Source organism: Mastigoproctus giganteus, chromosome 12, assembly GCF_048544385.1.
Source record: "Mastigoproctus giganteus isolate SK-2022 chromosome 12, ASM4854438v1, whole genome shotgun sequence".
NCBI classification, from domain to species: Eukaryota; Metazoa; Arthropoda; class Arachnida; order Uropygi; family Thelyphonidae; genus Mastigoproctus; species Mastigoproctus giganteus.
The window spans coordinates 102940340-102956029 of NC_143586.1; the positions used below are offsets into that span (position 1 = coordinate 102940340).

A 15690-nucleotide genomic window follows, 5' to 3' on the forward strand; every position below is an offset into this window, starting at 1 on the left:
TGGATTTAAGTATTAACTGAAATACTTATTTTTAATTAATCATTATACTAACCCTTTAGATGGATGAAGAGCAATATATCTTGGCCGTTCTTCTCCTCCACCAATGACTACACCAACAGATTTGCCGTTTAAGTGGGTAACATTTATGACATTATTTTGAGCACAAGTCCAATACAAAAGTCGTGAAAAAGGATCCACTGCCAAGTCATAAGGATGAAGTACATTGCTAGGATTTGGTACAGCAGTAGAAACCTAGAATGATATTAAATCAGTTAGTATATATCTGTTAATGGCTTATGCAGAATAAGGGTACATAAAATATTGAATTTATTTATTTTTTTGTTTTATTTTTATGAAAACCCCAAGCACAAGAGGTATTAGAACCTTCAGGAAATACATATGAAGAGAGGTTGTTCCAGAAAACGGAAGTTGTAGAAATAAATGAGGAAGAAGAAAAGTTGGTTCTGTGAGCTTGAAGTTGGACAGTAAAAGGATGTTGACTAGTTGTGGCACACGTTTGGACTCTTTTGAGAGAGAGAGAGAGAGAGAGAGAGAGAGAGAGAGAGAGAGAGAGAGAGAGAGAGAACAAGAATTATACAAGACAATTCAGAAGAACAGTGCCCATGGAAGTATCTATAGAAAAGGCATACAGCAGAAATAAAATATCTATCAGACAGAGAGTGGAAAGACTTTGTTAGAGATGAGTCAATAATTAACCTAACTGCCCTGTTCTTAATGGAATCTAGAAATCTGAGATGTTATGGGGGAACAATATTCGATGGTAGAGCAGATTTGCAATTTGTACAGAGAGAACATTGTTTGGAAGAAAAGTAATGCTGAGTGTGAAAGAGAAAACCAGTTTTTTAGATGCAGAGAAAGCAATATTTGTGATGTACTTATGACAAGAGAGATTAGTAGACAGGGTAACCCCCAGTAGAGAGATGTGATCACGTCTAGAAATTTGAATATCACTGAAGATAAGCAGATGAATTCTTTTTGCAAGATATAAGATAGGACTGAGTTTTAGGACTGAAATCAACTAATTTATAAAAAATCAACTAAAGATCAGAATTTAAGGAATTGGTAGTGGATATTTCAAGAAACTGAAGCTGCTTCATTTCTCAAACTGGCAGGTTGGAATGCAATGTGCTTCATCAGCAAAGCTATGGATAGGATTTACAACTAATGGAAGAAGGCAATTAATAAACAAGAAGAAAAGAATGGGAGGAAAAAACTGAACCTTGTGGAACACCTGCATTACTGGAGAGAGATACATCTACCATCACCTGCTGTGAGCAGTCAGGGAGAAAAATGGATACCAAATAACAAAAAACAGTTGGTAACCAAAAGATGGAAGTTGATTTAGAAGACCTTTATGCCAAATATGATCAAAAGCCTTTGAAATGTCAAGTGCAAACACTGAGTTTCACCAAACTTTTCCATAGATGGATAACATAAGCCAGTATACCACCAGTGGATCGACACTGGCGAAATCCATATTGGTGATCACTGATCAGATGAAAGGTTTCTAGATAGTTTTTTAAGAGTTAGTGGTTAATAGATTTCTCCATTCCTTTAGAAAGAGTAGAAGTAAGTGCAATGGGGAGATAATGGAATGAAAGAGATTTGTCAATCTCTTTAGGAATAGGCTGGATATGAGCAAATTTACAAGAAGAAGGGAAAAAAACCTGTGGAATAAAGAAGTGAAAAAAGGTGTCACAGAACAGGAGTAGTCTCAGGGGGCACAGATTTTGGGAACAACTGGAGAAATCCTTCAAAACTTGGCACTTTCTTGGCATCAAGACTGTTCAAAATTCTTCTGATATCCTTGTGACGGAACACCACAATGGGCAATGAATGGAGTGTACCGGGAATGGTTGGAGGTGAGTCATCAATACACGAATTAAAAGAAAAGTAGGATGCTAAAGTAGGATGGGGAAGAGAACATCACCAAGTTGTAATCTGAGGAGCTTAGACGACAACTCACCTCGGCCATGAACTTAGAAGGGTTGTTTATTAAAAAACAACTAAGGATTGTCAGGTATTCTGGTAGGTAAATAAACAAGCTGTGCAAGGTCATTAGTAATTGCAAAATGTCTTGGCATCTGAACCAGCTGGATCCATGTGACTAGAAAACAGAAACCATCTGGAGTTGTGAGCATTAAAATCCCTAAAGAAATTTACTCCATTGTAAGGAAAGTTGGACCGGAGAAAGTCAAGTTTCAAGGAGAGGAAGTACTGGTGGCATGTGATGCAAGAAAACAAGTGTATGAGCTTATGCAGCATCAGCTAAAAAAAAAAAAAAAAAAAAAAAAATCACACCATTCCCTCCAAATGCCTGTCCAGTTCCTCCTTAAATTTTTTTAACCTATCAACTTCCACAACGACAGATGGAAGTTTGTTCCAACAATTAACCACCTGCTGGCTAAAGGCAAATTTCCACACATCTATTCTACATCTGTCTTTTCTTAATTTGAATTTATGCCCCCTTAGGTTCGTAATCTGAACAAGTGGAAGGATCCCATCAGAATTCAGCATGCTCAATCCATTCAAGGATTTATACACCTCAATCAGAACACCAGGCAGGTGCCGAGTCTCCAGCCACTGCAATTTTCATAACTTAAGCCTCTCTTGGTAAGAGGATCCCTTCATTCCTCCAACCAATCTTGTTGCCCTTCTCTGTACACGATCAAGCAAATCTACATCCTTCCTAAACTGAGGCCTCCAGACCTGTACGCAGCACTCAAGGTGAGGGCTGACCATTGCTTTATACAGAAGGACAAGCACCTCCTTTATCGTGCTAGCAAAATTCCTATACATCACTGACAAAACCCCATGACCTGCCCTGGCAGCCTGTCTGCATTGCTCAGAAAACTTCATATCTGACTGCACAATTACTCCCAGGTCTTTTTCATTTTCTACCACCTTAAGTGTAGTACTACACAGTTGGTACGTTTCTCTGGTGTTACTTCTACCCATATGCAGTACTTTGCATTTGTCAAGGTTAAACTTCAGTTGCCAATTCACACCTGGGTGATCACCTACTGTGTACTTGTGCATGGAGGTTATACTTGGGGTTATTAAGTTCCACCATCCTGAAGGTGCAAGCAGAGGATTTGGCTGTCACAGACTGTCCAGACTTCGGCGAAATTGGGTCCACTTGACTTGAGTGTCACCAGAATATCAGTTCCATCAGCATTTTAGACTCCCAGGTAGCAAGTACAGCTTCTCTGGCACATCTGAGAGAATGTCTGTGGCAACATCAAGAACCCCATTCCTACAATCTCTTGATTCCTTCTTTAAACTGTCCTCTGTGACAGTATGATGGTTTCACAACTGGTAACTTGTTTGGAGAGGCCTGCATTTGAATCCCACTGATGACTGGAGGAATTTATAAAGCCTCTTCAATCAAGGCTGTAATAATTAGCTGATCTCGGGTGGACACAGTATCCATATCCATACACAGATATAGGTTAGGTCACCTGAGGACTGTTACAATATAATTATTACTTCTTTAACTTCATTTAATCGGACTTCTCTTCCATCATGCAGTATGACTGATGACTTTTGAAGTTATGATGAACATTGTGGCAAGATCCAATATTCCTTACATTTCGAGGGTACAGCTCTAAAACAGTGTTCGCAGGGCGGCCGCTAGTTAGTACACCGGACCGAACATATTGGTAACTCTCTATGAGGCTTCCGGATCAGCTAGTGTATAATCTTGCTACCTCTACTCTGCCAGATAGTGACTGCAGGGAGTCCAAGTAGTGCGTATGCAGGGAGCATTGTCAAGGCCACGTTATGTCAAGAATCTGGGTATATTCTTACCATGTCTAAGCCCTATCCAAAAATTTCAATACTTCATACAGCATGTCCCACCCACTTTTTCTTACTATTGAATACACCATGAATTGTCAAACTAATAGAGCAAGCTTATCTGCGAAAAGATCTAAACCTCCCAAGAACTTCCTAATTCATTTCACAAATATACGTTGTCTCAATTCTAATCTCAACTATGTCCATTTCCACTTGCAGTCTGCCAAACCCCATGTACTTTTTCTGACAGAATCTCAGTTATCGGTTGATTCAACTACTGCTCATCTCAGAACCCCAAATTATTCGCTGTATGATTCCTTTCGCCTCAAAGGTGGTACTTGTGCATATGTCCGTTCTGATATTCCCTGTGAGAGACTTGGCAATTTGGAATCTCCCCTCTTTGATCTTTTTGGCTTAAAATCTCTCTATCTCATTGTGTCAAATTCATCTGTTGTCTCTACCATTCTCCCAACTCCACTAATCACTTGGAGCTCTTTATATTACTCTCTTTGCAAATTGACTTTCTCCAGTCCAACTTTCCTTACAGTGAGGTAATTTTCCTTGGTGATTTTAATGTCCACAACTCCAGCTGGCTTCCGTTTTCTAGTCATACCGACCCAGCTGGTCGAGATGCTGAGGCTTTTGCATACTAATGACCTTGCACAGATTGTTCATTTACCTACAAGAATACCGGACAATCCTAATCATACAGCCAATATGCTTGATCTTTTTCTCACAAACAACCCTTCTAAATACACGGTCGAAGTGAGAGGTCCTTTAGGCACTTCAGATCACAACTTTGTGATTGTCTCTTCTCCAATGGAACCTTTATCTCATGGCTAATCCCAACCTCGTGTTGTTTGGCATTACAAGAATGCAAAATTGGATGACCTGCGAGACTTCTTTTCCTTGGTCGGATTACTGTTTCAAAACTTCCGATGTCAACGTTTGCTAAGGTTATGTCAGTGAAATTATTCTTGTAGGAATGGAATCCTTTATCCCACACTCCACTTTAAAATCTCGTCCTTTATCTACATATTGGTTTTCGAAATGTGCTAAGGCTGTTCAAGAGAAGAATGTTGCATATCGTGATTGGCTTGTTTCTAATTCTTCAGTTTCATTTTCTGCATACACCAAAGCTCGCAACAATTGTAAAGCAGTTATTAATCAGTCCAAACTAGAGTTTGAACAGGCTAAAGGTAGAAAACTTGCTTCTTGCCCTAATGGTAGCCGAGCATTCTGGTCTCTTGCCAAAGCTATTGGCCGCAACTTTTGCCCATCTCTGCTCCCACCTCTGTCCAAACCAGATGGCCCTGTTGTCACTTCAACCAAGGATAAAGCTGACCTGCTAGCATCCCATTTTTCTTCCAGCTTATGTATTAATGATCTTGGTAAAACACCTCCCATCATTCTCAACACGCTCCATTCAATGCCTCCTGTGGTCTTCCGTCAAAAGGATGTCAGAAGGATTTTCACCAATCTTGATGCTAATAAAGCTCCAGGTCCCGATAGTATTTCTCCACTTGTTCTCAAAGGCTGTGCTCCTGAACTTACTCGTATTCTTTGCTGCCTTTTCTCACTTTCTTATTCCAAAGGTGTTTTTCCTTCTGCTTGGAAATTTGCTCATATCCAGCCAGTTCCTAAAAAGGGTGACAAATCCCTCTCATCCAATTATCGTCCCATTGCAATTACTTCTACTCTTTCTAAAGTAATGGAGAAATCAATTAACTGCCAACTCTTAAACTACCTAGAAACTTTCCGTCTGATCAACGATTGCCAGTATGGATTCCGTCAGTGTCGATCCACTGGTGATATTCTGGCTTATGTTACCCATTTATGGACTAATTCAACGGAAAGGTTCGGTGAAACACAAGTAGTTGCTCTTGACAACTCAAAGGCTTTCAATCGTGTTTGGCATAAAGGTCTTCTAAACAAGTTTCCATCTTATGGTTTGCCAACTGTTTTTAGTAATTGGTTATCCAGTTTTCTCTCTGATCGCTCACTGAGGGTGATAGTAGATGGCTCTCTGTCTTCGAATTCTCCACTAATGGCGGTGTTTCCCAAGGTTCAGTTCTTTCCACTACTCTTTTCCTCTTGTATATTAATGACCTTCCATTGACTCGAAATCCTATCCATAGTTTTGCCGATGATAGCACATTGCATTCCACTTTCCATTTTGAGAAACCATGCCCTACTCAATCAGCTTCAACTTCTCGAAAATCTGCTACCAATGCCGATCTTCAGGTAATTCTCCAGTGGGGCAAAGAAAACTTTGTTGATTTCAACCCTTCTAAAACTTGGTCTTGTCTTATATCTCACAAAAAGGATTCTTCTGCTCCTATGCTTATCTTTTGTGACACTCCGATTTCTAGGCAAAATGATATATCTCTTTTGAGGATTACCCTGACTTCTAATCTCTCTTCACACAAGCACATTACAAATATTGCTTCCTCTGCATCTAAAAAACTTGGTTTTCTCTTTCGCTCTCGGCATTACTTTTCTTCCAAACAGCTGCTCACTCTGTATAAATCGCAAATCCGCCCTACCATGGAATATTGTTCCCACATCTGGGGTGGCACCCCCAAAACCTCTCTCAAGCTTCTTGATTCCATTCAGAAGATGGCAGTTAGGTTAATTAATGATTCATCTCTAACAGAGTCTCTCCACTTTCTTTCTCATAGACGTACTGTGTCTGCTGCATGCCTCTTCTACAGATACTTCCATGGGCACTGTTCTTCTGAATTGGCTTCTATAATTCCCGCTCGCTCTCTCTCTTTCAAATCAGTCCGAACTTGTGCCTCCACCAGCCAACATCCATTTACTGTCCAACTTCAAATTCACAGAACCAACTTTTCATCTTCCTCATTTATTCATTGAACTGCCGTTTTCTGGAACAACCTTCCTTCATACGTATTTCCTGAAAATTACAATCTACAGCAGTTCAAGTCCAATGTCAACATATATCTTCTTTCGTCTTCTCAACCTCCAACCCGAGCACGGTACTAAGTACTATAGGTTCTAATACCTCTCGTGTTTGGTGTTCACATGAAAAAAAAAAAATCACATAAACAAAATTTGAGGAGGGGGTGCTGGACTAATGGCTGCATACCTTGGAATTTTCCTGGTCATGAAGTTGCAAGTCATCATGTTCATTTTCAAAGAAATCATAAATATGATTTGATGGGGGAGGGGGGGGGGGAATAATACATTATGGAACACATTGAATTTAATTTTTATAATTAGTATTAAAGAGTAGAATTAACTAAAATCATGTTACATTACCTGAAGATGGAAAATTTTTGTGTAGCGTATGCATATAGTATATACAAAGGCTGTGTGTGTGTGTGTACACCCTTGAATAGTTCAAGCCATAAAAATAATATATGAATCGAAAGTTATCATTACATTATTTAGTAATAGTAGTAACAGAGGCATGTGATGCAAAAAAGCAAGCGTATGAACTTATGTAGCATCAGCCGTAAAAAAAAAAAAAAAAAACAATTTCACACAACCATTCCCTCCTCTAAAGGTTTGTCCAGTTCCTCCTTGAATTTATTTAAGCTATCAACTTCCATACTGACAGATAGAAGTTAGTTCCAGCAATTAACCACCCACTGACTAAAGGCAAATTTCTGCGCATCTATTCTACAAGTGTATTTCCTCAATTTGAATTTATGCCTCTCATGTTTGTCATCTGAGCAAGCTGAAGAATCCCATCAGAATTCAGCGTGCTCAACCCATTCAGGACCTTATACACCTCAGTCAGATTACCTCACAGGTGCCTAGTCTCCAGCAGCTGCAATTTGCAATACTTAAGTATTTCTTGGTAAGAGGACACTTTCTTCCCCTCGCAAACCTTGTTGCCTTTCTCTGTACATGCGCAAGCAACTCTACATCCTTCCTAAAATGAGGCCTCCAGACCTGTATGCAGTACTCAAGGAGTTGGACTGACCATTGCCTTATACAAAGGGATAATCACCTCCTTTTCCTTGCTAGCAAAATTCCTGTATATCATTGACAATAGCCATGACCTGCTCTGGCAGCCTGTCTGCATTGCTCAGAAAACTTCACATCTGACTGCACAATCACTCCCAGGTCTTTTTCATTTTCTACAACCCTAAGTGTAGTACCACACAGTTGGTACATTCCTCTGGGGTTACTTCTACCCAAATGCACTACTTTGCATTGTCATTAACAACCCTGCCAAACTTTGTATCATCTACAAACTTTGACACTAAGCCTGATATACCTTCATCAATATCACTGATAAATATACAAAACAGTGGACCCAACATTGAACCCTGTGGGACTCCACTAATAACATTAGTCCACAACGAGCCCATTGTAGCAACTTACCCTTAATACCTTACTGCTCCAATTTATACAGTAATTTTATTATAGCATTGTAGCATTATCCATTGTAGCAACTTACCTTAATACCATACAGCTCCAATTTATACAGTAATTTTCCATGCGCAACAATGTCAAAATCTTTCCTGAAATCCAAGTATATGATATCAAAATTATTTTTTGCATCTCGTTCCTTTGCAATCACATCATAGTATCCAATCAAATTTGTCAGACAAGACTTTCCCTTAACAAACCCATGCTGTGTCTGAAATATTGCTGCAGTCTTGTCTAGATGATCCTGCAATGCATCTTTAACCAGTGACTCCATTATTTTACCCGGAACAGAAATTAAACTAACTGGTCTGTAATTACTCGTGTCACCCTTAGATCCCCCTTTGTGAACTGGAGTTACATTTCCACATCTCCAGTCCGTGGGGACTTCCGCTGAGTCCAAAGATGCTCTCATAATTATGGCTAAGGGTTTGCTTAGTTCTTTTGCCACCTCCTTTTATATCACTGGATAGATCCCATCAACCACAGGTGCCTTTTTTATGTTTATCTTCAACAATTTCTCCTCCACTTTGCTCTCAGTTATTACAAAATCATTAAGCAATCAGTTAGAGTTTGATAAACTTCCGGCCTTTTCCTCCCTTAATAACTCCTCATGTGTTAACGTAGATGCAAAGTACTCATTCAGTTTGTCAGCTATCTGAGCAGGATCATCAACAGTTGAATCATTGATATCAAGTGGACCAATCTGATTCATCCTCTTCCTTTTAGAGTTTATATAAGTAAAGATGTCCTTGATGTTTTTCTTAGTATTCTTTGCCAAAGATTTCTTGTAATCTGCCTTCGTTTGCCTAATCTCCTTTGCATCTTGATTACAGACTAGCTTATATCTGCCATAGGCTTCTGTGTCGCCTGATAATTTATATGCATTTTCCTTCTCGGTCACGAGTCTCATTAGCTCATCTGACATCCATTTAGGCCTAAACCTTGAACAATATTTCTTAATCGGTACGAAAAACCTAGTAGCTTCCACGACTAATTCCTTGAATACTTTCCACTTAGAATTTGATGTTGGTGACATCAGTTTGTTCCAGAATTTAAAAACTGTCTGAGACTACTGTAGTCACCATTATGGAAGAAAAACAGTTTCCTTTACCCCTGATGATAATCATATCTTTAAGTAAATCCCACATCAGTACTCTGTGATCACTGCCACCTGGTGGTTCTTTTATCTGCAAATTCTTAATACATGAATAATCACTGCTGATAAGCAGATCAAGAGTATTACCCTCTCTGGTTGCCTCTCGAACATGCTGCTGCAGAAAACATATATTACGTACATGTAATATATATTATACATATATTACATATAGAAACAGTTATTGAAAACTACAATTACAAAAGTCATAGAAATGACAACGTCAGTAAAAGTTGTAATTTCCTACCTTTGTTCCATTTTCATAAGCCCGCCGAACTGTTTGTGTACGGCCATCTACCCAATATAAATACTGCTCAATAGGATCATATTCTAAAGCTTTAACATTTTTTAAACCATGAATTGGAAGAATTACATCTGGAGAGTCTGTATCTACAACCATTCGACTAATGCTGTTTTTCTGACTGAACAGCAAAAAATTTGTTGGGGCTGAAATAAAGAAATTAATAAGTTTACATGAGTTTAAAATAAATTCTTTCTTTTATAAATTTGTAGATAAATATGGCAGTCTTTTCTATATATTTATTTAATTTATTTATAGAGATTTTCCTAAGAGTACCTTATGACAAGGACTATCATATAAATGAGAGTTAATCTGTTGTATACCATAACAATATTAAGTATCCTGAATATATATATATCACTACAATAAATCTATATATTACAATCACCAGATATAAGAGGCAATGGTCAGTCCATTGTCTCACATGCATTTTTGGTGTTATAGTACAAAGCACAACAAATACCGAACCGTTGCTGTTAACTATGAAGTTCATGAATAGTTTATTGAAAAGGGAAGAAAAGCATAGTTTATAACCAATATTATTTTTTAGAGATAATTTTTAGGCATAAAGAGGGGAAGAGGAAAGTTGAGTAAAATTTCTAAAATACAATATGGAATCCTGTATTCTGAATCCTAAAATCTGAGAGGTTTCACAAAATCTTTTTTTTTTTTTTTTTTTTTTTTTTGTAAATCCAATGATGTGATGCTGCGCTACTCACCTATCTATCCTAAACATGGCTGATTGACAATAATTTTTTTCATAAAATTTTAATGCTTGCGATGCTTCTTTTGATAAACGACATTTCTTCTTATTTTGTGGAGTAACTGCATTCAATAAATATGTAATTGCTGAATTTTATCTGCCACCCTGATCATTCTCCCACCCTAACTAGTTTCCTTGATGAATATAGTAATATATTGCAGGATTATAAGGGTTCTTCTATTGTAAATGGTTCCCCTTCAATATGTGTTATGGCCGTGTTTCACAGCAAATTTTGGCAACCCACTGCACTCATCAGATCTTTTATCACACTTTTTAATACTTATCTACATTTAAATTTTTGGATTTTATTTTTACTGTACTTATTTTTATTTTGCAAATAAACTATTTGAATTTTTATATTCTTCTGTTTAGTTGGTTGATTTGATTATAGTGATATTAAAATTTGTATTAACAATTTTTAGGTAAAATAAATCTTAATTCAAGATTTTTAATTATTTATTTTGCATATTTGGTCCTTGAGGGTGTCACAGACATTCTCTAGGATGTGCCAAGCTGTACTTGCTACCTGTGAGTCTAAAACGCTGATGGAACTGATATTCGGGTGACACTCAAGTGGACCTAATTTCAGCAAAGTCTGGTTGGTCTGTAACCCTGGATATAAACCCCATGTGCAAGTCCTGAAATATGGCACTGTGGGTGACCACCCAGGTGTGAACGAATATAAGCAGGGGACATCTGCAGGGTCATCAAGAAAATATACAACAGTTTTGAATGCCAACATTTTTTATGTGCTAGGGTGGTATCGATAAATTTTGCCAACATAAAACATGGGTGTTTTTTTATTTGCCAGTGATGCACACTTAAGAAAATTCTGTAAGCACACTAATGAGCAGTGTTTTTTGTGCAAAAAGGTATCAAACTGGCAGTTTTATAGTTTTATTATAGTATAATGTGAGTTTAAAGCAAGATCTGGTTTGCAGAAAATGTCTAACAAGATCAAAAATTTCAAATAGGGTATTAGTATTATAAGCTAAATGATATAGGAAAGTGGACCTTTTTTCCAGCTGACAAAAAGGGGGAAGGAGGATTCTCTATCATTCATATCTTTCCCATCGCTAAAAATTGGCAATTCAATTCTGCTTTGAACTTTAATGAACTCTTTGCTTAAACTACTGTGGCAGGAAATGTATTCCAGTGATCAATAACATGCTGCTGAAAAGTAAACTTCACGAGATTCAGTCTTCTGTTAAATTCCCAAAATTTTGGATTTGTGACCCCTGGTTCTTCTTTGTTATACCAATGAAAATATCCCACCCTCATTCATTTCGCTGATTCCTTTCAGGGACTTATTACCCCCATCCCCAAGATGTCTAGTTACCAAACTTTGCCATCTGCTCCTATGCTGTCTTCATATGTGCTCGATTAGCATCCCTCACGAATTTGGTCATTCCTATCCTTCTTCAAGTATAATGTCCAGAAATGAACAAAATATTCTAAATGCAACCTTACCACAGTCTTATGATAGCCATCTATAGACTTGGAAAGGTCCTATACAACACACAGGATAAATTTCATGTCTGACTGAATAAGCAAGGCTGTGAATCTGAAAGTCTTTTTCATCCAGAACCACTTTTAGCCCTCCCCCAACTCATAATAATTCCTGGATTTTTGTTATCCATAAGTTTAAACTGCAGTTGTCATTTTCCAAACGATTTGTATAACTGATTAAGTCATTCTGAAGCAAAATGGTTGATTCAGGTTGTTAAGCAATCTTCCTACCTTTAAATCATCAGCAAATTTTGCCAACGTAGCCTGCACTTCCTCATCAGTGTCACATTAAGGAAAATGAGAAATAGAAATGGACTCAAGTGATCCCTGAGGAATGTCCATTTATGACTACTATCTTTCTCCTATCTTTTACCCAGCTCTTGATCCAACAAAGGATCTTACTGGTAACCATAGTTTGACTATAATTTATATAACAGCATTTCATAAAGAATCATATCAAAAGCTCTGCTGAAGTTAAGGTAAATAATGTCAAAACAGTTTCTTGCATCCAACTGTTTTATAACATAGTTAAGTCAAGAGCAAAAGCCTCCTTTTGTACATAGTTATGAGCAAACTTCAACGGGATCAGCGAACTTCTGGGCATGATACTTTCAGATGCTGCTCATATAGCACATGATCGATGCAGTTGGAGGAATTTGTTGGTGGCCAACAACAGCTCCTCAGGGAGCTATGTGACTGGAAGAAGAGAATGAGCAAACTGAGTAGTTTGCTATTTATGCACTGATCTCATATTCTAGGGCTTTTCCAGCTTGTTGCTTTGTTGTTGTTGTTATGGGGGGTTTGATGGAGCATAAGCTGCTTTGGCTATAATGCGCCTTCCAAGCACTGCAATACCCAGGCAACTTTTAGAAAGGAAACTGAGTGGTAAGGAAAGTCTTAGAAGCAATGATTAAGAGTGCAATCCAGGGACATTTAAAAAGAAATAGCATTTTGAAGGAGAGACAACACTGTTAGGGATAAATTAAGCTTAACTAACCTAGTTAAACTATTTTTATAGAGTTATTCACGAGCTGGATGTAGTGAGCACAATTTCAACATAGTTTATTTTGATTTTAGCAAAGCATTTCAATCACTTCCTCATGAGAGGTTACTGTACGAGGGACTTTCAATAAATTATCTACCTAAGGTACGCCCCATAGTTATATTTCAATGATTCATAATTTATAATGTTCCTACATATTTCAACTTGAATCATATAAATTTAATTCCCACTATGTTTTTAGGTTGTGCTCTGCTGAACAGAAAAAAGGAAGACACCAGTATCAGATATAAGTAGTGCAGACCTGAAATTTGAGGAGTACAATGTGTTCGGAAAGGACAGGAAGGGAGGAGGAGTTATGCTGTTAGTTAAGAAACATAAAATCTAAGGAAGTGCATCCAATTGATGTTGGTGGACAATGCAATGTTCAGTCTGTTTCGTGTGACATAAGCACTGGGAAAGGAAAAGTGAGAGTAGGTGTGTGTTATGGGCCTAATGAATCTGATGAGTATAATGAGAAATTGCGCCGAGAAATAGAGTGGGCCAGTAAATTAGAATGTCTTATAATGGGGGATTTTAATTTCCCAGAGATTGACTGGAATTTGTGGGTTGGTCACTCACACACTCACTGAAATCAGGCGACAACTCAGCGTTGTTATGGGCCTATGTGAGAGCTTGAAGGACAGGGTGGATGCCATCGAAGGATCTAAATTGAGGGGCCCATCAAGCTCTCAACTGCCCAAATCAACGCCAGAGCTTGCACTTGGTCATCACGCAACACAGCGGCAACCCCCAAGGCAGAATGCACTGGTCCCACAGAAACTAGTAGTTGTTGGTGTCAGGGAAACGGGAAACATGCTTTGTAAAAAGGATAGATGGAACAGGACCAGAGTATGTCTGCCAGGGGCAAAGGTTGATGACGTTGTAGAGCGGATATCATCTTTTAGGGGTACAAAAGGTGATATAGTTGTACACGTTGGCACTAATGATATTAAGAGTAGGAGACTGGCAGAATTACTTAACAAGTACAGGTCACTGTTGAAAAAATGCCGGGAATTAGGATTGAATTTGAAAGTGTCTGCAATTCTGCCCAGACACGATAGAAGGGAGTATATGATGAGAGCTTTGTCGATCAATTCGGCCCTCGAAAGGTTGTGCAAGGCTCAAGGGGTAGAATTTTTTTTCAGCCTGGTCTGTACTTGTTAACAGGAGAGACTGCTTCTACAGGGATGGGATACACTTAAAGAGAAAGGGTGCAAGAATATTTGCTGATGCTATCGAGGCAGCGTTAGTTGGGTCGGAAAACTGCTAGCTTGGGGGGGGGATACAAGGACTAATAGTTTACCAGTAGCCGCAGGCAGAGGTGAAGGTGATTCTTGCACAACTTCTATTAGAATAAGTAGCGACCTGGAACGAGTGGTGTCGGGGGTTTCAGAGACGGATGGCAGTCATCGTGAAGTAAGTGGGTAAATATGGGATGTGTTAGGGTGAATAGGAATAGGAGCATGTATACCAATGCTAGAAGTATAGTAAATAAATTTGATGAATTTGAAGTATTGGTCAAGACATCAAAGGCGGATACTGTTGGGATAACAGAGACGTGGTGTCACACAGATATAAGGAATGCAGAACTGGAATTTGGGGAGTACAATGTGTACAGAAAGGATAGACATGATAGAAAGGGAGGAGGTGTTCTGCTGTTAATTAAGAAAAACATAAAATCAAAAGAAGTGCACCCAGTTAATATAGATGAACAGCGCACTGTTGAGTCAGTTTGGTGTGACATAAGCACTGCGAAAGCAAAAATAAGAGTAGGAGCGTGTTATAGACCTAATGACTCAAATGAGTACAATGAACAATTGTACAGAGAAATAGAGTGGGCTAGTAAATCAGAATGTCTTATAATGGGGGATTTTAACTTCCCAGATATTGACTGGAACTTGCGGGTTGGTAACTCACACACTAGTCAGACTTTTGTGCATTTATTGGATGATTGTTTTCTGCAGCAGCATGTTCGAGAGGCAACCAGAGAGAGTAATACTCTTGATCTGGTTATCAGCAGTGATCATTCATGTATTCAGAATTTGCAGATAAAGGAACCACTAGGTGGCAGTGATCACAGTGTACTGATGTGGGATTTAATTAAAGATTTAATGTTTATTTGTTATTTAGTTTTTAGGAGCACTAAGGCCATATTGCTCCGGGATATGCGGTGGTCATTCCCTGACCTTTCCGCATCCTCCATATTTGGTATTGACGGGCTCGAACCCCTAAAGATTTAATTACCATCAGGGGTAAAGGAAAGGGTTTTTGCTTCCATAAAGGTGAGTACAGTGGTCTCAGAAAGTTTTTAAATTCTGTACAGTGGGATCAACTGATGATGTTACCAACAGTAAATTCTAAGTGGGAAGTATTTAAGGAATTAATCGTGGATGCTACTAAAAGTTTCATACCTATTAAGAAATATTGTTCAAGGTTTAGGCCTAAATAGTTATCTAATGAACTAATGAGACTCGTAACAGGGAATAAAAATGCATGGGATGCATATAAATTATCAAGCAACTCAGAAGCCTATGGCAGATATAAGCTAGTCTGTAATCAGGTCACAAAGGAGGTTAGGCAGGCGAAGGCAGATTACGAGAAATCCTTAGCAAAAGATGCTAAGAAAAACAGCAAGGATTTCTTTACTTATATAAACTCTAAAAGGAAGGGGATGAATCTGATTGGTCCACTTGACATCA

General features: G+C 38.4%; 1 protein-coding gene across 1 annotated transcript in view; it reads right to left on the reverse strand.

Moving 5' to 3' along the window:
- The window catches only part of arr (low-density lipoprotein receptor-related protein 6), a 324124-nt gene that overhangs the window by 34875 nt on the left and 273559 nt on the right, over positions 1 to 15690 (reverse strand). Inside the window, exons 15-16 of the mRNA XM_090386404.1 lie at positions 9624 to 9823; positions 53 to 252 (exon numbers count right to left, since the gene is read on the reverse strand). Coding sequence (XP_090242530.1) covers positions 53 to 252; positions 9624 to 9823 — 400 coding nt within the window. The remainder of the gene's footprint in view (positions 1 to 52; positions 253 to 9623; positions 9824 to 15690) is intronic.